This window comes from Hemiscyllium ocellatum, chromosome 5, assembly GCF_020745735.1.
Source record: "Hemiscyllium ocellatum isolate sHemOce1 chromosome 5, sHemOce1.pat.X.cur, whole genome shotgun sequence".
NCBI lineage: Eukaryota > Metazoa > Chordata > Chondrichthyes > Orectolobiformes > Hemiscylliidae > Hemiscyllium > Hemiscyllium ocellatum.
Genome location: NC_083405.1, coordinates 53,444,545 through 53,470,716, shown reverse-complemented (window position 1 = coordinate 53,470,716; position 26,172 = coordinate 53,444,545). Strand labels below are relative to the sequence as shown.

General features: G+C 41.2%; 1 protein-coding gene across 7 annotated transcripts in view; it reads right to left on the bottom strand.

Annotated features, from left to right (window-relative positions):
• ica1 (islet cell autoantigen 1) overlaps window positions 1–26,172 on the bottom strand; it is a 129,380-nt gene that overhangs the window by 13,670 nt on the left and 89,538 nt on the right. For 6 of the 7 annotated variants that reach the window (XM_060824747.1, XM_060824746.1, XM_060824752.1 and 3 more), the window contains one exon: window positions 17,606–17,866. In XM_060824747.1, the coding sequence (XP_060680730.1) occupies window positions 17,606–17,866 (261 nt within the window). The remainder of the gene's footprint in view (window positions 1–17,605; window positions 17,867–26,172) is intronic. The other variant, XM_060824751.1, reaches the window with a different exon arrangement.

Here is a 26,172-nt window from a genome sequence, read left to right as displayed (position 1 = left end):
ATACAGTTTCACCTAAAGTTCAGATTAATGGATCGAGGTGACTGAATCATAGAATGAAATGATTTAGCCTTTATCCTTTGCAGAGAAGCAGGTTGATTGTAAACAATGATCCTGCTTCTGTAATCAGCTCTATTAGTAGGCTGTTGTGTCAGAGATTTAGGATGCTGGAGCAACCTTACAATGTCATGGAGCTGTTCCTCACCGGACACAAATGGCATGGCATGGGTGGAGTTAAGGAAGAAGAGAGAAACACATGGCAAGCTAGACAGGAACCTGAAATCTAACTGTGTGAGTATTAGAACTACGTGCAAATGGGTTTGTGCAGTAGACTTCATGGCATAGACATTCAATGATGAAACAGTTATCTTAGAGGAGGCAGTGGTGTGGTGGTAAATTTGCTAGACTAGTAATCCAGAGACACAGCCTAATGTTCTCAGAATATGGGTTCAAATCATCCATGGCAGATGATGAAATTTGAATCCAGTGCAAATCTGGAATTAAAAGCTAACCTAATGGCTACTACATAATCATTCATGATCATCACAAAAACCTATCTTGCTCACTAATGGGTTTTAAGGGAAGGAAAAATGGTGTGGACCACACATAACTCCAGACCCACTGAAATGTAGTTGACTCCTAATTGCCATCAGAAATTTCTTAAAGTCATTTAATTCAAGGAAAACTACGGATGGATGATAATTGCCAGTCTTAGAATATCACTCAAACAAAGGTCTAGTATATCTTGGAATATTATGCACTGCAGTATTTAGACTATATGCAATAAAATGGTATAAAGAAAGCCATGCCTGAAGACAATTCTTCTCCTTGCCTTCTCTTTGACCAATCTGTTTTGAACCCAGATTCACCTAAATTGGAATAAAGCCGCACAAGAAGAATGACAGCTGTTCACTTCATTAACAATTGCCCTCAATTTTAATGTGTTTTTGCAAGAAAATGTGTGATGATTAGAAATCTATTTCAGCACGGCACTATTGGGGATTTTTGCATATTAGCAAAGAGCTCAAACAAGTGTGTTTCAACAGGTTAACAGAATAAAGAGTAAAACTGAAGCATACAGTCTGAACTAGGAAATGTCAGAATAATTAGTTCAATGCCACACACATACTGAAGTCGAAGCAAAGAGAGAGAAGGAAAGATGGGATTCAGAAAAAAATGACTCAAATACAAAAGCTTTTCTTAGAAGTAATATTTAGTGTTTATAAATTTCCACCAGTAATTAAGATTTGATAATGATGACACCTTGTATTTTTTAAGGTAAAGTTTCAATGCTAGTTTGGCAGTCATTAATGTTTTTACACCATTAAAAATGTAACTAAATCGCAATGGACAAACCCCAAGAGGTTTTGGTGATTTTAAATGTAATTACATCATGTATGTACTGCAACTTTACACCCTTCCACTATTGAGTCTCTTAGAGAGATCCCTGTTGTGATGATATAGCTGGTGGTTCCCAATTTTTCTGCTTAATAGCACATGTGTCTGCCAGATGCTGTTGTGTCTCATTTGCTCTTCTATATTGAATCTGTTTTTACAAGATTTAGGGAAAGATGGTTTCAAAAGGAAATTAATCTAGTTGTTGTGGCTCAAGGGATCAAGAGATATGGGGGAAGGGCAGGATTTGGTACTGAGCTCGATGCTCAGCCTTTATCGTATTGAATGGCGGATCCAACTTGAGAGGGCAAATGGCCTACTCCTGCTCCAATCTTCCATGTTTCTAAAAGGAGTTTAATAGTTTCTTGACAAATTATCAAATTCACTGGGCACTTTAATCAAATTACATTGCTTTAAAGTTCTTGATTTTGACGATTATAGTTCTATAATATTAAATCAAAATGCATATGGCAAAGAACATTATAGCAAAGCATAAATGTCTTGTGTGTCTAGTTTCAACAATATTCAAATCATAGGGTTGTCACTGGGTTAATTTTTATAAGTTTTGTTGATTCATATCAATGTCACTGTGCAAATAACACATCAAGCAGTGCTAAGAATAATGAGCAAGCGTGAAGGAAAACAAATGAGGTTTCTTGTTGATTTATGGTATTGTGCATTAAAGCCCCTGAGGCAAGTTATCAGTAATAACATCCCAGCCCATTAACATTCTCTTGCACCAACAAGTGCATGCAAGGGGTTTAAACAGCAGGTAGCTAACCCATTTGCCAGTAACCAGTATATTTTTATTCAGTATTGTTTTATTCACTATATCAGCAAAAATGAATAAAATTTAGTTTTTCTCTCTATGAAATATGATCTGTACAATATTATGCAGAGTGCATTATTTGACTTTATTGCTTGAAATATATGCAGCTATAAACTACCAGTGAATCCTCCAAAAAGATATTCTGCATCACTATTAATATGTCAATCTGTGTATGAAAGCAAACAGCTTGCTCAGCAACCCAGAGTTTCTAATCAGATTTAATGAGGCTGGATTCAAAATTTATGAGGATGCAGACATTTACTTTCATAAGTAGGCAATTAAATTCACCCTGAACTATGAGGGCTAAGAAGGACAACAACACATTTGTAGCACTCACATGTTATGAGCCAAGATTTTAAAACAAATGTTACAATGCGAAATGTAATATATGGACAGGAGTTTCAAGACCAGCAACAAATATACATCGAAGCTGGAAAGATTCTTCACATGTTTGAGAGTACATCTGAAAACTGGGAACAAAAGGCCGATAATTTTACAATGGGTGCTCTCAGAATACAAATATATCCCACATTTTCCATCTCTCACCACTAACTAGTTGATTTTAAATAAAAGAAAACACAGGAGAAGTGAAAGGAAATCTTGATGCTCCAACCTTCAGTGGGGCGATTGAAATAGCAGAGTCGGGTCACAGATTTGGCAAACTTGGAGGCGAAAAAGCAGATTAGTGACATCTCCAGATTAAGTTTCAGGCCAGAAGGGCAATGGTTTACCTACCTGCCTCACCCAGTGAGACTTTTAACTGACTTCAGCAAGGCCTGATTGACAATTGATTTGGTTTTCCACACCTTAAGGGGTCAGTGAAAGTCTCTTGCTAAATTTGCAACTGACTTAGACTCCCCACCTCCTACACATTATCACACCTGAGATTATTCACAATGGCAAAAGCATTTCTATTCATACTGTTATTTTACTCTAACAAAGGGGAAACACATTCTAAACTTTATTTCCTTCTTGTAACAAACTTAGCATGCAACTTTCATTTTTCTTCTCTTGTCTCTGTGAATGCGCCTTGTCTTATTTTTCACCCACAGAGTAGACCAATCAACTCTGGCCTCTATCATGACTGTAAAGATTATCCATATTCTTAAGAGCTGATAATTCCAGTAATTGGCTGCACAATGCTGGATGTGGTCCTGATAGACATCTTCAACAAAGTCAACCTTCTTGTAAGTGGTCTTTAATTCATTTCTGAATAGCCAGGATCGCCAGAAAAGGTGAACACCATGACTACTTTCAACCTAGAGTTCACCACTTCTTATTCATACTCGTCTTTGAATTTAATTTCATTCTTTTGATTATACCAATCTGCTCATTTAATTTCTCTTGGAAGGTTATTTTGATTCTCCAACTGGGCCATAAGCACAGAGAAATGCATGTAACCTTTCAGAGTCACTGTTCAGACTACATCAGTTATAATTACACTGGGCAATTCACATTCAGCTTCTTTCACCCTCTCCATAAGGTAGCGCATCACTTGTCCTCCAGATACCACAGGACCGATCAGGGATTCTAAGAAAAACTTATTTGACATTTTGACAGCTTTTACTTTTTGTTATGAATTGTAACTGTAAATTGGAAAGGGTATAATAAATGCATCAACTATACCACTGGCAAACATAATAGAGTCATAGAAATGTACAGCAAGGAAACAGACCCTTTGGTCCAACCCGTCCATGCCAATCAGATATCCCAACACAATCTAGTCCCACCTGCTAGCATCCGGCCCATATCCCTCCAAACCCTTCCTATTCATATACCCATCCGAATGCCTCTTAAATGTTGCAATTGTACCAGCCTCCACCACTTCCTCTGGCAGCTCATACCATACACATACCACCCTCTGCGTGAAAAAGTTGCCCCTTAGGTCTCTTTTATATTTTTCCCCTCACCCTAAACCTATGCCCTAGAGTTCTGGATTCCCCGATCCCAGGGAAATGACTTTGCCTATTTACCCTCATAATTTTGCAAACCTCTATAAAGGTCACCCCTCAGCCTTTGACGGTCCAGGGAAAACAGTCCCAGCCTGTTCAGCTTCTCCCTATAGCTCAGATCCTCCAACCCTGGCAACATCCTTGTAAATCTTTTCTGAACCCTTTCAAGTTTCACAACATCTTTCCGATAGAAAGGAAACCAGAATTGCATGCAATATTCCAACAGCGGCCTAACCTATGGCCTGTACAGCCACAACATGACCTCCCAACTCCTGTACTCAATATGCTGACCAATAAAGGAAAGCATACCAAACGCCTTCTTCACAAAGCTATCTACCTGGGATTCCACTTTTTCTCTCTCGCACCTTAAGAAAGGTCAGAGAGAGAAAGCAGGAAATTATAGACCAGTTAGTCTGACCTCAGTGGTGGGAAAGATGCTGGAGTCTATTATAAAGGATGAAATTACGACACAGCTGGATAGTAGTAACAGGATAGGTCAGAGTCAGCATGGATTTATGAAGGGGAAATCATGCATGACTAATCTTCTGGAATTTTTTGAAAATGTAACTCTGAAGATGGACGAGGGAGATCCAGTAGATGTAGTGTACCTTCTTTCAGAAAGCTTTTGATAAAGTCCCACATAGGAGGTTAGTGAGCAAAATTAGGGCGCATGGTATTGGGGGCAAAGTACTAACTTGGATTGAATGTTGGTTGGCTGATAGAAAACAAAGAGTAGTGATAAACGGCTCCATTTCGGAATGGCAGGCAGTGACCAGTGGGATACCACAGGGATCAGTGCTGGGACTGCAGCTTTTTACAATATATATTAATGATATAGAAAATGGTATTACTAATAACATTAGCAAATTTTCTGATGATACTAAGCTGGGTGGCAGGGTGAAATGTGAGGAGGATGTTAAGAGATTACAGGGTGACCCGGACAGGTTAGGGGAGTGGTCAGATGCATGGCAGATGCAGTTTAATGTGGATAAATGTATGGTTATCCACTTTGGTGGCAAGACCAGGAAGGCAGATTACTATCTAAATGGAATCAATTTAGGTAAAGGGGCAGTACAAAGAGATCTCTGTGTTCTTGTACACCAGTCAATGAAGGCAAGCATGCAGGTACAGCAGGTAGTGAAGAAAGCTAATAGTATGCTGGCCTTCATAACAAGAAGGATTTAGTATAAAAGCAAAGAGGTTCTTCTGCAGTTGTACAGGGCCCTGGTGAGACCACACCTGGAGTACTGTGTGCAGTTTGGTCTCCAAATTTGAGGAATTTCTGGAATGGCGGGACTACCTTACGCTGAAAGACTGGAGTGACTGGGCTTGTATACCATTGAGTTTAGAAGACTGAGAGGGGGTCTGATTGAGACATATAAGATTATTAAAGGATTGGACACTCTGGAGGCAGGAAACATGTTTCCGCTGATGGGTGAGTGCTGAACCAGAGGTCACAGCTTAAAAATACAGGGTAGACCATTTAGGACAGAAATGAGGAGAAACTTCTTCACCCAGACAGTGGTGGCTGTGTGAAATGCTCTGCCCCAGAGGGCAGTGGAGGCCTAGTCTCTGGATTCGTTTAAGAAAGAGTTGGATAGATCTCTCAAGGATAGTGGAATCAAGGGTTATGGAGATAAAGCAGGAATAGGATACTGATTAAGGATGATGAGCTATAATCATATTGAATGGTGGTGCAGGCTCGGAGGGCAGAATGGCACCTATTTCTATTGTCCACTTTCAAGGAGCTATGAACCTGCACTCCAAGGTCTCGTTGTTCAGCAATACTCCCTAGGACCTTACCATTAAGTGTATGAGTCCTGCTATGATTTGCTTTCCCAAAATGCAGCACCTCGCATTTATCTGAATTAAACTCCATTTGCCACTTCTCAGCCCATTGGCCCATGTGGTCCAGATCCTGTTGTAATCTGAGGTAACCATCTTCGCTGTTCACTACACCTCCAATTTTGGTGTCATCTGCAAACATACTAACTGCACCTCTTATGCTCGCATCCAAATCATTTATGTAAATGACAAAAAGTAGAGGACCCAGCACCGATCCTTGTGGCACTCCACTGGTCATAGGCCTCCAGTCTGAAAAACAACCCTCCGCTACCACCCTCTGTCTTCTACCTTTGAGTCAGTTCTGTATCCAAATGGTTCGTTCTCTTGTATTCCATGAGGTCTAACCTTGCTAACCAGTCTCCCATGGGGAACCTTGTTGAATGCCTTACTGAAGTCCATATAGATCATATCTACTGCTCTGCCCTCATCAATCTTCTTTGTTACTTCTTCAAAAAACTCAATGAAGTTTGAGAGACATGATTTCCCATATATAAAGCCATGTTGACTTTCCCGAATCAGTCCTTGCCTTTCCAAATACATGTACATCCTGTCCCTTAGGATCCCCTCCAACAACATGCCACCACCGAGGCCAGGCTCACCGGTCTATAGTTCCCTGCCTTGTCTTTATTGCCCTTCTTAAACAGTGGCACCACGTTTTCCAACCTCCAATCTTCCGGCACCTCACCTGTGACTATCGATGATACAAATATCTCAGCAAGAGGCCCAGAAATCACTTCTCTAGCTTTCCACAGAGTTCTTGGGTACACCTGATCAGGTCTTGGGGATTTATTCACCTTTAACCAATTTAATACATCCAGCACTTCCTCCTCTGTAATCTGGGCATTTTGCAAGATGTCACCATCTATTTCCATACAGTCTACATCTTCCATATCCTTTTCCAAATAAATACTGATGCAAAATATTCATTTAGTATCTCCCCCATTTTCTGTGGCTCCACACAAAGGCCGCCTTGCTGATCTCTGAGGGGGCCTATTCTCTCCCTAGTTATCCTTTTGTCCTTAATAGATTTGTAAAAACGCTTTGGATTCTCCTTAATTCTATTTGCCAAAGCTATCTCATGTGCCCGTTTTGCCCTCCTGTTTCCCTCTTAAGTGTACTCCTACTTCCTTTATACTCTAAGGATTCGCTGGATCTATCTTGTCTATACCTTACACCTGCTTCCTTCTTTTTCTTAACCAAACCCTCAATTTCTTTCATCATCCAGCATTCCTTATATCTACCAGCCTTCCCTTTCACCCTGACAGGAATATACTTTCTCTGGATTCTTGTTGTCTCATTTCTGAAGGCTTCCCATTTTCCAGCTGTCCCTTTACCTGCGAACATCTGCCTCCAATCAGCTTTCAAAAGTTCTTGCCTAATACCATCAAAATTGGCTTTTCTCCAATATAGAACTTCAACTTTTCGATCTGGTCGATCCTTTTCCGTCACCATTTTAAAACGAATAGAATTATGGTCGGTGGACCCAAAGTGCTCCCCCATTGACACCTCAGTCAGCGTGCCCTGCGTTATTTCACAAGAGTAGGTCAAGTTTTAGTAGGTACATCCACATACTGAATCAGACAATTGTCTTGTACACACTTAAGAAATTCCTCTCCATCTAAACCTTTAACACTATGGCAGTCCCAGTCGATGTTTGGAAAGTTAAAATCCCCTACCATAACCACCCTATTATTCTGCATCATGCATTTGTCTTTTTCTTTCCCTGGGAATGAACGAAGTCCGTAACATGCTGAGTATTCATATCTGGGCCACACGATGGACCTCACAGCACCAGGGTCCTGGGTTCAATTCCAGCCTTGGGTGACTGTCTTTGTGGAGTTTGCCCATTCACCCCATGTCTGCATGGGTTTCCTGCCACAGTCCAAAGATGTGCAGGTCAGGTGAATTAGCCATGCTAAATTGCCCATATCGTTAGGTGCATTAGTCAGATGGGTCTGAGTGGATTACTCTTGGGAGGGCCAGTGTGGACTGGTTGGGCCAAAGGGGTTGTTTCCACAATGTAGGGAATCTAATCTAAACAGCAACTTGACAGTTATTAGAATAATATGCTTTACCCTTGCAGATTATAACACTTAACAGTACTGCAAGCAAAATACTAAAAGAAGTCAGCAAATGTATGGCTGAAATACAGTCAGGTATCTGCAGGTAAATGTACTTTGAATTACTTAAGGCAATCAAAGACTGCCTCTGTTTTGGTGACGCGTTACAAAACAACAGAAAATTTTATGTTCAAAGGGGGAACATCTTTATAAATTCGGCTCAGGAGTTGGTGGGGAGTGTGGTAGAAACCAAGGAGTGGGAAAGGGAACAGTCCTTGCAGAAGGCAGAGAGGAGTGAGGCGGGAAGGATGTCCTGGATGGTAGGGTCTAACTGGAGTTGGCAGAAGTGTTTGACGCGGGAATATTGGACATGGAGGACGGTGGATTGGAAAGTGAGGACTTAGGGGGACCCGATCTTTATTATGCTTGGACAGGGGGCGTATACAACAGTTGAGTGGGGAATGGAAGTCTGTTTGGACGACATCGGCGGGGGGTGGGGGTTTGTTGGAGAGACAAGAGCTGTTTGAAATAGGAAAACAACTGGGATGCTTGGAAGTGGAATGTTTCCTCGTCAAAGCAGATGCAGCAACAATGGAGGAATTGGGAAAACAGGATGGAGTTTTTGCAAGATACAGGTAGGAGGCATAATCCAGGTAGCTATGGGAGTCTGTGGGTTCATAGTAAATGTCAGTCCATAACTGTTGCCAGTGATAGAAATGGAGAGGTCAAGAAAGGGGAGGGAGGTGTCCGAGATAGGCAAAGTGAATTTGAGGGCGGGATGGAAGTTGTGAGTGATGTCAATGAACTGCTCCAGTTCAGCCTGGGTGCAGGAAGCAGCACTGATGCAGCCATCAATGTAGCGGCAGAAGAATTGGGGCACAGTGCCTGTGTAGGCACTGAAGAGGGGCTGTTTGACATATCCAACAAAGAGGCTGGCATAGCTAGGGCCCATGCAAGTGCCAATGGCCACCCCATGGATTTGGAGAAGGTGGGAAGAATTTAAGAAAATGTTAGAGAGTGAGGACTAATTCAGCATGGTAGAGGAGGGCATGGTGACGGGGTTAGTGTGGGCAGGGGGAGACTGGGTGGGTCTGTTGGAGAGGAAAAAACTGAGGGCCTGCAGGCCATCATTGTGGGGTATGGACATGTAAAAGCGCTGCATGTTCATAGAGAAGATGAAACACTGGAGGCCAGGGATGTGCAAGCCTCTGAAAAAGGTGGAGGACATGTTTTGTATTCCGGGTGTAGGTGGGAAGTGATTGGACCAAGATAGGATGAGATGAGTTAAGTGGGGCAGGAGCATGCGGGGATGATGGATTAGCCAGGGTAATTGGGCCTGTGGATTTGGGGTGCAGGTAGAATTGGGCAGTGCAGGGCTGGGGACTTGAGGTTAGAGGCAGTGGAGGGGAGCTCACCAGAGGCAGAGGCAATGAGGTCATGGACTGACCTGATGGGCCACCATGGTCAAGGGGGAGGTAGGATGTGGTATTGGAGAGCTGGCATTCGGCCTCTACAACATAGAGGCCCATTCTCCAGACTACCACCACCATGACCACCCCACCTTTGTCAGCGGGTTTGACAGTGAAATGGGGATTGGTGCAGAGAGAGTGGAGCACTGCACATTCAGAGGGCGTGAGGTTGGAGTGGGTGTGGGGGATGAGGAATCAAGGCAGTTGATGTCGCATCAGTCGTCAGCAATAAAAAGAAAAGATATAAGGCTTATAAGAGATCAGGAGGTGGTGACCACTTGTTGGTTCACATCACAATCCCCACCAACTCTTACCATCTCCCCTCTTCCCCACCCCACCCCTCCCCTCCCCTCCCTCGTACCTTCCCCATAACTGAAGAGAGACGTATCACCTTCCTGTACAACACCTCCCTTACCCATTTCCAGGGCCCAAACAGGCTTTCCAGAGGTTCATTTGCAATTCCTCCAACCTAGTTTACTGCATTGGTGCTCTCAATATGGTCTTTTCTACATCGGTGAGACCAAATGTAGTCTAAGTGACCACTTCACTTAGCGTCCTGTGATGATGCTGCTCCTTTAACAAGGTTTCCTTGTCCTTGATTTTTGTTTCCACGAGGCCATAAAAACACCGGTTCTGAAAAATCTGGACTTGGATGGGTTTTAGGGCCAATTTGATTATAGGTAACAGATACCACCACAGGTAAAAGGTTTTCAAGTTTAAAAAAAAAAGCACTTGTACAATGAAAGGGGAGTGGGCCAGTTCTCCCAGCTCCGCTTTTCTCTGGTTTGGGTTTGGGAGTCTGGCTACTCACTGAAAGCAGTCAGGCTGTATTGAGGCTGCTGGTCCAAGAAACAACAACAACATGGAAGAGGGTGTGCCATGCTGCCATCTCTCTGTGACATCTTTCCTATAAGACCCTGTGTTTGATTTTATCTTTTGTGCCAAGGGGTGTTTAGGGGGGATTGTTGCAAGCATTTGGAACAGCATCATTAAGTTGGGATAATCTGCTGGGTTTTCAGATAAGTCAATTTATTAAGTAATCTGTTCTCTTTTGTTTGTTTTGTTTAAAACTATGTAGTTTGACTAACTGCATCATTCCTGGAATATCAGTGTTACACCTGCTTAAAACAACCAGCAAAGTTAGGGTTACTTTCTTGAAATGTTTTGAGGGGGGAGGTCTGGCCTGGTCCATAACAATCTTTGCCTGGCTCAAAACAGCCAGACTGACCTCCCAGTCACCACCCATTTCAATTCCCCCTTCCGCTCCCTCTTTGATGTGTCCATCCTCGGTCTCCTCCATTGTCACGTGAACCAGATTGCAAACTAGATGAACAACACCTTATCTTCTGCCTGGGAAACCTACAGTCCAGAGGACTCCCTTGAGGATCCCCTGACTCCCTTTCCAGTCCCACCTCCTCCCTTCCCTTCCACCTACCAACGGGACTCATTCCTCCCATGGACCAATCATGTTGTACCCACTACCTGTGTCCACCTATCACTACCTCATCATTACGCCATTCTCCCCTCCCCAGCCCACCTTCCCCCTCTCTATCTTTAGCTCCCTCTACTCCCATTTAGTCCTGAAGAAAGATTAATACCCAAAACATTGACTTCTCCACCTCCTGATGTTGCTTGGTTTGCTGTGTTATTCTAGCTTCCTGTTTGTCTACTTTGGATTCCAGCATCTGCAGTTTTTTTGTCTCAGTGATAAGAGTTTTGTCTCAGCACGGAAACAGATCCATCGGCCCAACCCATTCGTGCCAACGAAATATTCTAATCTAATCTAGTTCTGTTTGTCAGCATTTGGCCTTTATCCCTCTAAACCCTTCCTATTCACGTATCCATCCTGATGCCTTTTAAATGTTGTAATTGTACCCACCTCCATCAGCTGGTCTGGCTGAAAAAGTCACATATTGTCCCAACTCCTATACTCAACGCACTGACCAATGAAGGCAAGCACTCCAAATGCCTTCTTCACTATCCTGTCTGTCCACATACCTGCTTTCAATTAATTATAATAAATAAAAATTATTTCGTAGAAAAACCTGGTTGCACACTCCATCAGCATAGGTCAACTAAATTAGGGTACTGAGTGTACCTTAAAAACTTTAACATTTGACAAGACTCTGGGAATAGCAGGGATCAATTTGCAATGCATTGTCCCACTGGGATATAACAAGTACCTAGCATTGTGCAAATTTTTTTTTGACCTTTGTTGGTGACCTTCAAAATATCACAGCTAAAATCAAGAGTGTACTGCATAGAAAATAGTAAAAAACGAAAACATATTATTTCCTTTGTTTTAAAATGGACATCATGTTACAGCGGTGAAGGACATTGGTGAGACCACTTTTAGAATATTGCATTCAATTCTGGTCTCTCTGCTATAGGAAAGATATTGTGAAACTTAAGGGTTCAGAAAAGATTAACAAGGATGCTCCCAGGATTGGTGGGTTTGAGATATAGAGAGAGGCTGAATAGGCAGTTTTCTCCCTAGAGCATCAGAGGCTGAGGGGTGACCTCTTAGAGGTTTATAAAACCATGAGGGGCATGGGGAGAGTAAATAGGCAAAGATCTTTTTTTTTCCCAGGGTAGGGGAATATAAAAACTAGAGGGCATGATGGGAGGGCAAGGATTTAAAAGGGACCTGAGGGGCAAGGTTTTCACGCAGAGAGAGTGACACGTATGGAACAAGCTGCCAGAGGACGTAGAGGTGACTGGTACAATTATAACATTTAAAAAGGCATCTGGATGGGCACATGAATAGGAAGGGTTTAGATGGATATAAGCCAAGTCCTGGCAAATGGGACTAGGTCACTTTAAGGTATTTGCTTGACACAGACAAGTTGGACCAAAGGATCTGTTACTGTGCTGTATGACTCCATGAAATCTTGATTACACAAACCCAGACCTCCACTAAGCCTGAATTCCATACACCCAAAGCCTCCCCCCCACCCCCCCCCCCCCCCTTCTCTGGACATAATTTCCAGTCCCATTCCCCTATCTTTCAATTCCCATTCCCTTTCTTCTGCAGGCTGCCTCATCCAAGTCTCTACTCAAATCTAATTTTGCTTCTTTGCATCTGATATTTTTCTTTCTTCCCCTCTGCACTCAGGTCTGATTTCTAATTGTCTCCCTTTGACATGAAGTCTGATGGCTGCCCAACTACTCATTCCATCAAAGCCCACATACCTGCTCTCATATTGCCACCCACCTGCCAAAATCACCTCTCCCTTAGTTGCTGTGCTCTCTTTCAATCTAGCTCTCTATCTTTCACAGTTCCATCTATCCCATATTCACAGATGTTTCTCTTTCTGTCACCCTTACAATTCTTCACAGTGGTGGACAGGGAAGGTTCCATTTGAGATTGAGATGTTTTTCATTGATGGAGCTATCTCCAGCCAGCTCAATAACAAACGAGAACCCCACATGTGGTCTTTTAAGGATTAGACCATTCGTGCACCAAACCGGGTAGCAATGTCCCTTTCCTGTCATTAAGGATTCTGAGTAGATAGGAGGCTGGAAGAACATAGCAAGCCAGGCAGCATCAGGAGGTGCAGAAGTCGATGTTTTGGGTGTAACCCTTCTTCAGGGCTTCATCAAGGATTCTGAGGCAGAAAGTCTATCCATCAAGATCCAGAGGAAGGCAACACCTTACTGTTCAGCAGTGTCACCAAGGAAGTGGTAGCTGCTGCCAGTACCACATCTTCCAGAGGCCCAGGATTACTGAATATGTGTAAGCATTGGTTGGAGGAGTTGTGGTAGAGTGGGGTTAGCAGAAAGTTGATTGCCTGTCATAGGGTGAATAGCAATAGTGGCAGGAGAGCATTAATTATCCACTCAGGGGTCTTAATAGCAGCAAAGGTGGAACACTACCTGCCACCCTTCCACCTCAGTAAATGCCCACTGATACCAAGTGAAGACACAAGAGGGCATTGAATACTACCCCATTTAATTGTGGAATGTGAGCCATTATGAAAACCTTGCCTTCTTTACCTTAAATACACTTCTCTTTCATCCTCATAGTTGATGAAATCTTCATTATAGTTTTGACTCAACATTAGTGGACTCTCTCTTTATCCAAAATTATTGATTTGATACACACGGTACTAGTGATATGTGTCTGTTCTCTTTTTGGTAACTTGAGCTGTAAAATTTTGATCTCAGCTGGCATCAGGCATTTTGGGATTTCCAGGATGCCCTTGATAATTTTCAACAATTACTTTTAGAACAAATGCTCAGAATGAAGCTGGTCAATTCTATCTCAGCGATGGATGGGGTGTGGTGTCAAGACAAAAAAAAAGGAGAAAATAACTTTAAAAATTCTTGCAAATAAAAAAAATATTTGCCATGGAGTTGGTCCTTTTATTTAACAGTTTTCACATTTTCCAACCAAGAACAAAACATATATTTCTCAGTTTGAAAATGAAGCAGGAAGCTACACTTAATCTTTACTACAGCTTTTCCTCTCTCTCACTCCAATGCTTTAGTTGCTTTGAGAATGACATGTTTTCAAGCAACGTATTAATTTAAATTATTTAACCAAGGTCAGTTCAGCTGTAATCCTCCTGATAATGAGACTGACACTAAAGTGTTTACATCAATCATTGCTCTCTAATTGGTATGTAAATCTAACTCATCCAGATATCCTGTCTGAATTCAGTGTTACCCACTTGACAATACATTTATATTTCAAAACTGAATGACTAATTTTGGAAATCACAACGGAATATTACTGTAAAAAGAATTTTGGAATTATTTGCTCAACAGTAAACTGAATGGTAAACTATTCAAACAGAATATTAATGCTGTGATGTGATCAGCTGCGATGCTTATAACATCTTATTTAGCAGCCTTCTGTGCAGCACCTTGACAAAGACCTGCTGGAAATTCAAATAGATCATGTCCACTGGCTCTCCCTTATCTAAGTTGCTCATTACCTCCTCAAAGAATTCTAATAGATTTGTCAGGTATAATGTTCCTTTGAGTATTCAGATCTTTCAGCTTCCCCAGCACCTTCTTATTGATGCCCACTACAGTCACCTCTGTTCTCTGACTGTCTTAAAGTTTTGGAATTCTGATGACTTCCACTGTGAAAAATGATGCAAAGTACTTATGCAGTTCCTCATTAATTTCTTTGTTCCCCATTAATAGTTCTCCAGCTTCATTTACCAGCCGTCCAATGTCCACTCTTGCCTCTCTCTTATCTTTTAATACATCTTATAAAAAGAAGTCCTGCAATTTTCTTTTATATTATTAACTAGCTTTCTCTCATATCTTAACATTTCTCTTATTGCTTTTTTTAAAAAAAGATATCCTCTGCTGGTTTTTAAAAGGCATCCATTCCTCTGGCTTCCCACAAATCTTCACCACATTGTATACCTTTTTTTGGGCTGTCCCCTGACTTCCCTTGTCAGCCATGGTTGACTTGCCCTCCACATAATAAGTTTCTTCTTATGGGTGATGAATTTCTGCTGTGCCTCCTAAATTACCCCAAAAACTACTGCCATTGTTGCTCCACTGTCTTCCCTCCTAGGTTTTGCTTCAAATCAACTCTGGCCAACTCCTTCCTTATGTCTTTGCAGTTACTTTTACTCAATTGTAATATATCTGATTCAAACTTCTCCCCCTCAAACTACAGGGTGAATTCTATCATATTTTGGTCACTGCATCTTTGGTGTTTCCTAACCTTAAGCTCACAAATCATATCTGTCTCAATACACATCACCAAATCCAGAAATACTTGTCCCATAGTGGGCCCGACCACAAATTGCTCTAAAATGCCATCTTTGACATTTCAGGAGGACCTTTTCTTGAGGTCTGCTACCAACTTGATTTTCCCATTCCAACTGCATATTGAAGTCCCCCATAATTATTGTAATATCGCATTTCTTACATGCCTTTACTAATCCTGATTTATTTTCTTTCCCACATCCTGGCTACGATAGGAGGCCTGTCAGGATCTTTTTCCCTTTTGCAGCTTCTCAACTCTACTCACCTACATGTTTGATTTCTTTCCCAAGAGATGGTGAGAAGTATGATCGTGTGATGATTGGGTGACAGGTTAAATATCAGATTTTTGCTAAGCAATTAAGCCCTTCCTCCTCAGAAGGAAGGTTGGCTATCTCACCATCAGGAAGCATGAACCTTAGATAGATTATTTCGCATTTCATCGATTGTACCACTTGCTTCAATTAACTCAGCATTCTTTATCAACATTTTCCCAGCAAATCCTAGCAAAACTGGAGTCAATGGGAGGTAGGGGGAGAAAATATCCTACTGTTCAACCATCTTCCGAGTGCTTCATCAATGACATGTTCGGTCTTAAGGTCCAGAGGTGTGGATTTTCGAAGTGTTCAGCAACAATCACATTACCTCAGAGACTGAAACAATCCCGCATACTGTAAAACCTGGTCAAAATCCAGGCTTGGGCGTTAAGTGGTAAATAACATTTATGTCACCCAAGTGCCAAGCAATGACCATGTACAACAAGAGAGAATTTAACCATTGCCTTTTATACGCAATGGCAATACTAACACTGTGACCCCAAACATCAACATCCTGGGCATTACAATTGACCAAAACTTGAATTGGAACCACTCAAATACTGTGACTATAAGAACAGGTCAGAGGCCAAGACTCTTGTGGCCAGTAACTCACCTTCTGTCTCACCCAATACCTGCCCATCATCCACAAGATACACCTCAAGTGCATAACTAAATATTCTCTACTTGCCTGGACAGACGCAGCTCCAACAACATTCCAGAAGCTTGACACCATTCAGGACAAAAATCGCTCAACTGACATTCACTATATTCAACATTCACTCACTCTACCACAGATGTACTAGGGCTGCAGTGTGAACCATGTACATGATTCACTGCAATAACTCACCAAGATTACTCAAATAACACTTTCCAAACAGACAGTCACTACCGTCTTGAAAGACAAAGGCCGCAGATGCAAGATAACTAAATTGCCGAGTGTGATAAAATCCTGGAATTCCCATCCTAACAACACTGTAGTGTCTGTAGGCACCAATTATGGCACGGGTGCAAGGTGATAGCTCATCAGCACCTTCACAGAGACATTAAACGTTTACCCAGCCAGCAAAACCCACATTCAAATGTAAGAATAAAACAAATATCAGATCTGGGGAAGGGTGAATCATTCTCAGGGTGGCCATGAACAAACAGGCAATAGGTTGGAAGATTGTTTATGGGAGAGCCCAGGAGGAATAACATCGCTTCTCCTGATACCATTTTAAAAAGTTGCATTATAATACAGCATTAGCTACTGGTTAGGTTGCACAATATCTTTGGCAAATAGGCAACACACACACACGTCAAAATCTGCACCCATTTGCACTCTAATGGGCTATTTAGAGCCTGACAACTGGTACAGGAAATCAATGCAGATTTAAGCAGCATTACACCCATTTCAGCTTTATGCTTTCCCACACATGTCCTCTGGCCATGGCAGCAATCAGACCTAAAAATAGCAAACAGGCAACAAAAAGTTGGAAAATCACAAGATATTACCAAACATACCTTCATCATTTGTTAACTTTTGTCTGCCTGTTTCCTAGATATACATTAAAGCAGCTGGAGTATTCCCTCTCAATATCTGTACTGGTGGTAGCGTTTCATTTCATTATCATTTTATTGGTTTTCTTTTACACACAGTAGTACAGGTAATATGGGACAATCCAAGTGCTCTTTTTTGGAACAATTCATAACATCAACCATTTGTAACTATAATTGTGGAAAATAAATGCAAATTATGGACAAACATTGCACTTTGCCTTAAATGGATTCGCAAACTAATTAAGAGAAGTTGTAGATAACCAATATAAATATTGAATCATAAACTGACATTTAAAAATGATTTGCATTCATACAAATCAAACAGCACAATGTTATGTAAAGTTGGACCACGATTAATGGTTCAGTTCCAACATAGATTTATAAAGTCACCAGGTAAGCAATTTAAAGGGACGCAATGCAATTGATCTAAAATGTTATGCAGATGTTGCTATCAAGTTACAGCCTTACTTACTGGCAACTGAAAATGATGCATTACCCAAGCTTTTGTCAAACAACTGAGAAGGAAGGAAGCCTGAAGGTGATGGCAATTGGTCTGATTCTCCAGCTGCTGGATTGTTGGGGAAACTGAGATCTTCTCCAAATACTGCCTGCCATTCCTTGCTAAAGTCACCTTCCTCAAGTGAAGTACCATTTAGGATTTCATTCAGTAGTGCCATTTCATCCTTCTCATTTGTGCGAGATTCCATGGGGTTGGTCAGCAGACCTGTTGAAGCTAGAATTAAAAATAGATAATGCCATTCAGATATTAATATTCACAGAAAATACTGCAAGTTGATAGTGTGCATGGGAATATTTAAACATGAAACTCATTCTCAGAAATTTACAAAAAGATTAATTATTTGATCATATCATTATAAGAATATTAATTTGATACAAGGCTTTACTACCTCAAATTAGTTCTGTTATGACCATAATTGCTCTGTTATACAAAGTACCGAAACATGGGTTGGTTGAGTAAAGAATGCTGACAAAATGTTAATTGGATATTAAATAAAATGCAGAAGTGCTTCTGTCCATGCTTCTTTCTTTGGCAATATCTTTTTCTTGAGAAATTTTATATCTATGTGCACATTATTTTTTCTTAGCCTCACCACTTATTTCAATCCCATCTTCTACCACAAGCTATGATTCGATGTTTGTTAACAAATGATCACCCATTCTGATCATTCTCCATTACACATAAAACAATATCTGTAAAAATTAGATGGTTTCCATTTCTCTTCAATACTACGTAGTCTGAATCTATCACTTTTTTTTTAAAGGTATTTTCTATTTTATTCACCACAGAATGAAAAGAACAGTATAAAGTTTATAAATCTGTGCTTATTTGAATGGTTAAAAAATTCTGTCCCACAAGGTGATATTTTGACATGATTTGTATTTCTAGTCCAGATCTTTACCCGCTGTGAGTGCAAATTTGTTCAATCCACCTTGTCCTATATAACAGCTTGTTGATACTCAGCAAGAACAAGTTCATTAAAGAGAACATTGAGAGATAGAAATAATCATGTTGAGATTTGGCTTCTGTGAAAAACATAATGGGATTGAATATTCTCAAAAGATTTACACAGTTAAACCTTCAGAACAGAAAACCATGCTATGTACCCCAATAGCTATGATGAACAAATTCATTTAAAAGGACACAACATAATCACTGGACTTTATTTCATACTTTCAGAATCTAGTGTCCCACCATTTAGCTGCCAGACTCCAGTGTCAAAATTTTGGTAGAAAGCAAATGTGGTCAACACTTGCTCAGCTTCTTGCTAAACTACGGTTACCAGTTATGTCTGATAGTAGCATTTAAATACACTTTAGCTTCAATTCAGAATATAAACGTAAAAGGGAAAGGTCATTCAATCTACCAGCTCTAACCCTTAAGCAATTGTATATAGTCTACTCGATAATTAATTTGAAAGGAAGGGTTCTGGAAATAAACTCTTGGCCAACCTACTTCAAGTTAGGCTTGGCACAAATTCAGTACCTCCTTCTGATTTTTTTTGATTACATTATTTTTGCTTGACCAGTTGTTTTTCCAGTCATGACATCTTCCTAGTCCCTCCATCACAAGCTATTATATACAAATGCCAGGTACGAAAAATACTTTCACACAACCGGTACTTAAGGTCTGCAATGCACTGCCTGAAGTGTGATAGAGGTAGTTTCAACACTGTAATTCAAGAGGGCATTACATTGTTATTTCAAAAAAGAAAACTAGGGTTATAGAGAAAAGGCAGGAGATTGGCGCAAGTTAAAATTCACAGACAGCTGGTGCAGGTATGATAGCGCAAATGGCCTCCTTATGCAGCATAGCAATTCTACGACACTTTACAAACAACTGGGGATTTCACGGTTATTTTTCAAACCATGCCTTTTGTTTTTGAAGAGTCTTGTTAATTTTGCACTCAAACAGGTTTAATAGCTTGTCCACTTTTATATTCCCCAAACACTGCGGCACTCTCGTCTACTGTATATTTATGAGTTTAACCTGCTGTTTCTCAAAATATTGTCAGGTTTTAAATGGTATTTCTGGCTCTTAGGTGCACCTCTTACATCAGCAAATATAACTAAAAGTAGAGCATAGACAATACATTGGATATAATGTATGAATTCAAATTGGTTCACCAATGGATAGAACAATGTTTCCTAGATTTAGGAATGAGTGAAACAGACAAACAGGCTATCAAAATCACGTTTGCACTGGGCATGAAGGGACTGAGCAATGAGTAAAGATTGATAGATCTTCACTCAGAATAACTCCAAGAGACTGACATTCTAGAAAATCAACTCAAGAGAAAATACACCTTCTGCATCCAAGGGTTGTAGCTGAAGATCTACCAGCAGTTACAGGATTGTTCCAATTTGTGGCAGGGTACCAAAAGAAAGCCAAGGAGCGCAATCTTTTAGATGTTAATTTATTGGACACAGTTTTGTATTAGTCACGATATTTACGAAATACAGGCCTTTCAAAACAAATATTAGACAGAATCACTGCATTAGAAGCAGGAAATATGAGCTACAATAGGCCATTCAGCCCATTTAGCTTGTTCCACCATTTAAAGTGATCATGGCTGACTGTACATTTCAATACCTTACTCACACTCTTCCCATAACCCTCCACTTTTAGTATCTTGAAACCTATGTACTTCAGTCTTAAATATTTTCAGTGACCTGACCTCCAATGCTTCTGTGATTGAGTATTCAACAGGGTTTACCTCCGAGTACAACAGAAATTCTCCTCAGCTCAGCCCTTAATGGTCTATCCTGTATCCTGAAACCAGGACCCCTCATTATGGATCCCCACACCACCCCCCCCCCACCACCACATTTCCTCCCATCTCCCCTTCTTTCACCCAACCACATCCCCCCCTCCCACCTCACTCCAGGAGGAATTATCATCCATGCACCCATCCTGTTCAGGTTTATCTGAATTTTATATGTTTCAGTAAAAACCCCTCTTGTTCTTCTAAATTCTAGTGAATACAGGCCTAGTTGATCCAATCTCTTTGCAAATGACAATCCTGTTATCCCAGGATCAGTGCTCGGAATGTTCAATGAACTCCATCTACAGCAAGTATATTGTATCTTAGGTAAGGAATTACTTAATATTGAAAGAAAATTTGAAACCATTGTAGTTGGAGGCCAATAATTAATAGCTGGGGAAGGCTGTGACGATTGGTATGATAACCATATGGCTTGATTCATGTAATTCAGAATCATCTATTTTACCATGACATGGTGTGTGAGAAAATTATGCAAAGGCTATACACGTAGCCAATTTCATTTAGTGCATCTAAAAATTATGACAAGTTGCACACAGAGAAAAAGCATGCAAAATATATCAGCAAAGATATTCATGCCAATACACAGTAGGAGGTCTAAGATGATGAACGAAATGGCGAGGAAGAAAAAACATGAAGAGAATTTGAATTATAACACTATTCAAATGACAGTTGAGCAAGCTTTCCTCATAATCAATATGAAGATTGATGCTATTAAAGATGCTCAAGCATTCATTACAACTGGAATTGTTACAGAAGAATGCTAAGCATTTGCTCAAGGTGAAAATGATTTGGAGAACAAATTCTAATATCCCGTCTGTTTGTACATTGAAGGCAATGCATGTGGAGAAACGGGAATCTATGATATAATGGACGTCACTGGCCTGTAACTGCTTGAAATGAAAAAAAGTTTCATTTCAGTCTGACAAACATGAGTCTGTTGCTATGGATCTGGCCACATGCCTTGTCAAACACAAGATCCTCACCTGGAGACAGTAAGGACTGCAGATGCTGAAAGCCAGTGTTAATAGATGTGAACGCATAGAAGGTCAGACAGCATCGAGGAGCAAGGAGGCCAATGTATCAGGACAAAACCCTTCAGCAGGACATGGAAAAGGTTTTGTCCCGAAATGTTGAATTTCCTCCCGTTCCTCGGAAGCTGTCCAACCTGCTTGGCTTTTCCAGCTTCACACAAAATCCTCACCTCTGTTGGAGGCACAAGACAAATCTCTTCTGCTATGGCCTTCAAGGGGCAACTGTTTCACGCAAAGAGTAACGTGTCTGTGGAACGAGCTGCCACAGGAGGTGGTGGAGGCTGGCACAATTACAATATTTAAAAGGCATCCGAATGGGTACATTAATAGGATGGATTTAAGAGGGATATAGGCCAAATCCTCATAATTGGGACTAAATTAATTTTGGATATCTGGTCAGCATGGACAAGTTGGACTGTTTTCCATCTCTGTCACTATAACCAGGTGTCTATTTACCCTATTCTTTATCATTAATCCTAGCATTTTACCCATTAATCATGTAAGGCTAACAAATCTGTAGTTCCCGGTTTTCTCTCTTGCTTCCTTCTTGCATAATGGGTGACGTATATATTCTAATCTACATGAACCATTTCAGAACCTGTAGAATTTTGGAAGATAATCACCAATTCATTAACTATTTTTATAATCACCTCCTTCAACACTTTGGGATGTAACGTCCAAAAGATTTGTCAACTTTTAGCCTTATTTTCTCGCGTACAATTTTCTTACTAATGTTAATTTCCTTCAATGCCTCTTAGATCTCTAATTCTGGAGATGGAACTTTCCTCAGTGAAAACAGACATAAAGTAATCATTTAGCCGCTCTGCCATTTCTCTGCTGCCTATTATTATAAATTCTCCTGATGCTGCTTGTAATAGACCCACACTCATTTTACCCAAAATGTTTCCTTTTTATTTTAGAAGCTTTAACAGGCAATTGTTATGTTTTCTTTGCTAGATTGCATTCCTGGTCTATTTGCCAGTTTCTTGATCCTCCTTTCTATAAATTTCCCAATTCTACTTTATCTGGCAACTTTAACGACATTTTTCTTTTAATGTTATATAATTTTAAACTTCCTCTGTTAGCCATAATGGTTTTTTGTGAAGTTGTTTTCACTTTGAAGGAATGTAGTAAGCAAGCTGCAAGACATGCAATAGTCCATTAAAGAGTATTGTCGAGAGTGTGGTGCTGGAAAGGAACAGCAGTTCAGGCAGCATCCGAGAAGCAGGAGAATCGACATTTCGGGCATAAGCCCTGCATCAGGAAACGTGATTTTCCTGCTCCTCGGATGCTGCCTGACCGGCTGTGCTTTTCCAGCAACACACTCTCGATCCATAATGCTCAATTAGTTTGTCCTTTAGTTGGGTCCTCAAATTACTGCTTTAGAAACTATCCATTCACACTGCAGAAATTCACTCTCCACTGCTTTGGTGCTCAAGTGGTTTACCCAGTCTATATGCAGACTGAAGTCACTCTTGCCAACTGTATACTCTGCATGCTTTTCTCATCTCCAATGCCACACCCCATACTATCACTATTATTTGATGGCCTACAGATAACTCCAACCAATATTTCAGCTGCCTCTTGCTATTTTAGTCTCAAACAAATTCCAAACAAACATTGTTCTTCTGACCATTAATTTCTCAAGAATACTGGAGATGTCCATTACAATAACACTCATAAATCGTTTGTTTCATAAGTTATAAATCCACAAATCACATGGCTTTAAATCTAATTAAAAATTGTCAACTGACCCAAGAACATATATTAGGTTTTTTGGAGGAATTGCTTCCAAAGAACAAAGCCTTTTTTGATTGAAACAACAAAGTTATATGAGCTCACTGCATTCATGGAGTAACATTTATGTAGGGCATGTGTTTCATAAATGCATAACCCTAACTTTTTAATTCAATCATCCGAGCTGCCATGCTCAACCTGACAAGAAACAAGCTGTCTCCTGATCTGCAGTGTATTTAATGATTGAATCGCAAACTCTTTACTCTCAAGATGGTTTTAATCAAAAACTAAGATTATCCCAATTTCGGTTACTGAACTCCAATATGCTGATAATGCTACAAGTACTCTGCCAGCGATGGATCTTCAGTGAATCATCAACATATTTATTGAGGCATATAAGATGATAGGACTTACACCTGACATTCAGAAGACTAAAACTCTTCATAAAGAAGTTTTAAAAAAATACGCCTGACCCCTATTGATTAGGATTCATGGCAAGATCAAAGAACAAAGAACTAGGAAAATTTACAGCCCAGGGACAGGCCCTTCGGCCCTCCAAGCCTGAGCCGATCCAAATGTACTGTCTAAAACTGAGGAAGTTATTTTTCACAAAAGGCTGACACTGACAAAGAAGCCAGTGTCACCTGAAATCTCTGGTGAAGCTTTTGGTCACCCAAGAAAATCAGTGTTTAAAATCACATCATCAAAACTGAAGCCAGGCTCATGGTATAAGAAGAGATTGAAATCCCTACCTTCAAGTACAGACTTGACAAAGGAACAATGAGCAGGAAATATCCCAATGCACTGAAGTTATACCATCAGAGTCTGTGACAATTATTACAACAAGATTGTTAATTATTCCTTTTCATAATACTACATCTAAAATAGCTCAGCTTCTTGTTGGCTCCTCAACATACTGCTGTGGAAATTTTCCATAACACACACCATAAACTCGAATCCCACCATTTATGTCTGAAATATTTATACTCATCTTGGCCTTAAATATTTCTGCTCACCTCTGTCTTAAATTAAAGTCACATTATGTTTCAAGTAATTGTACTCTCTCCCACAAGGGGAAGCACCTTTCAGTATCCATCTTACCAAATCCTCTTTGGATTTTATCGATTTAAAAAAAAAATCACCACTTATTCTTCCAAATTCCATTGGATATAGGTCCTGCTTTCCCCCACAGTATATAATTCCTCAACACAGTCCAACCCCCATCCCAGGTAGCAGTCGAATAAACCTTCCATGAAAGGCATTTATACATTTTCTTAAAAAAGGTGACTAAAACTGTACACAGTACTCCAGAGGTGGTCTCAATGTCCTGTATAACGGTACCAGAATATTCCCACTTTTATATTCTATGCCCTGCAGGAACTGACACTATGCGCACTCCTGTAATTACTTGTTGAATTGCACGTTAATGTGATTTATATGGCAGAACACCCAGATCCTTCTGCATCTTCAGAGTTCAGCAGTCTCTCTCTCCGTTTAAGTAATATTTTGTTTTTCCATTCTTTCAAATTGGCTGAACTCACATTTTCTCATTGCATTCCACGTCAAACATTTCCCAAACTCATTTAACCAATCTATTTTTCTTTGCAAAATCTATATTTCCTCTTTACAACTTACTTCCAATCTAACTTTGGGTTATCAGCAAATTTAATTACCATACATTCAGGTTGCTCATCCTCTTCGTAGGATATGTGGAACAGTCCATCTTCCACAACTACACTGGCACCACCCCCCACCTTTTCCTCCACTGCATCGATGACTGTATCGGCGCTGCCTCGTGCTCCCACAAGGAGGTTGAACAGTTCATCCACTTTACCAACACCTTCCACCCTGACCTCAAATTCACCTGGACCGTCTCAGACTCCTCCCTCCCCTTCCTAGACCTTTCCATTTCTATCTCGGGTGACCGAATCAACACGGACATCTACTATAAACCGACTAACTCCCATAGCTACCTAGACTACACCTCCTCCCACCCTGCCCCCTGTAAAAACGTCATCCCATATTCCCAATTCCTTCGTCTCCACCGCATCTGCTCCCAGGAGGACCAGTTCCAATACCGTACAGCCCAGATGGCCTCCTTCTTCAAGGACCGCAGATTCCCCCCAGACGTGATCGATGATGCCCTCCACCGCATCTCCTCCACTTCCCGCTCCTCCGCCCTTGAGCCCCGCTCCTCCAACCGCCACCAAGACAGAACCCCATTGGTTCTTACCTACCACCCCACCAACCTCCATATACAGCGTATCATCCGCCGTCATTTCCGCCACCTCCAAACGGACCCCACCACCAGGGATATATTTCCCTCCCCTCCCCTATCAGCGTTCCGAAAAGACTACTCCCTCCGTGACTCCCTCGTCAGGTCCACACCCCCCACCAAACCAACCTCCACTCCTGGCACCTTCCCCTGCAACCGCAAGAAATGCAAAACTTGCGCCCGCAAAACTTGCGCCCACACCTCCTCCCTTACTTCTCTCCAAGGCCCCAAGGGATCCTTCCATATCCGCCACAAATTCACCTGCACCTCCACACACATCATCTATTGCATCCACTGCACCCGATATGGCCTCCTCTATATATTGGGGAGACAGGCCGCCTACTTGCGGAACGTTTCAGAGAACACCTCTGGGACACCCGGACCAACCAACCCGTGGCTCAACACTTTAACTCCCCCTCCCACTCCACCAAGGACATGCAGGTCCTTGGACTCCTCCATTGCCAGACCATAACAACACGACGGTTGAAGGAAGAGCGCCTCATCTTCTGCCTGGGAACCCTCCAACCACAAGGGATGAACTCAGACTTCTCCAGTTTCCTCATCTCCCCTCCCCCCACCTTGTCTCAGTCGAATCCCTCAAACCCAGCACCGCCTTCCTAACCTGCAATCTTCTTCCTGACCTCTCCGACCCCACCCCACTCCAGCCTATCACCCTCACCTTGACCTCCTT